Source organism: Penaeus monodon, chromosome 15 (genome assembly GCF_015228065.2).
Source record: "Penaeus monodon isolate SGIC_2016 chromosome 15, NSTDA_Pmon_1, whole genome shotgun sequence".
Lineage (NCBI taxonomy): Eukaryota > Metazoa > Arthropoda > Malacostraca > Decapoda > Penaeidae > Penaeus > Penaeus monodon.
This window is the reverse complement of record NC_051400.1, coordinates 12829052-12829359: the sequence shown is the minus strand read 5'-3', so window position 1 is coordinate 12829359 and position 308 is coordinate 12829052. Positions and strand designations below refer to the sequence as shown.

The 308-nt window shown below is 54.2% G+C and overlaps 1 protein-coding gene across 1 annotated transcript in view; it reads left to right on the top strand.

Annotated features, from left to right (window-relative positions):
• LOC119582223 (organic cation transporter protein-like) overlaps window positions 1–308 on the top strand; it is a gene marked incomplete in the record, with an annotated part of 25446 nt that overhangs the window by 19535 nt on the left and 5603 nt on the right. Inside the window, 1 exon segment of the mRNA XM_037930454.1 lies at window positions 141–288. Coding sequence (XP_037786382.1) covers window positions 141–288 — 148 coding nt within the window.

Here is a 308-nt window from a genome sequence, read left to right as displayed (position 1 = left end):
CAATGTGGGCAGCGAAAGGAAGATTCTCACCCCCAATAACTGTGCACCTTTCATACATTATTCGTGAGCACATGTACCTCTATACTGATATGTTAATCAGCGTCTTCAAATCTCACCAAAGACTCTTGTGGCGTCCGCAGCCTGATGGACGAATCCCCTCGCTGGCTGATCGTGCGAGGGCAGTGCGACCGCGCCCGGAAGATACTGCAGAAGGCCGCCCGCTGGAACAGGACCCAGCTCCCGTCTGAGGAGGCCTTGAAGAAACTCATGCTGGACATCAAGGAGGAGGTACAGAGGCCGATTTGCCT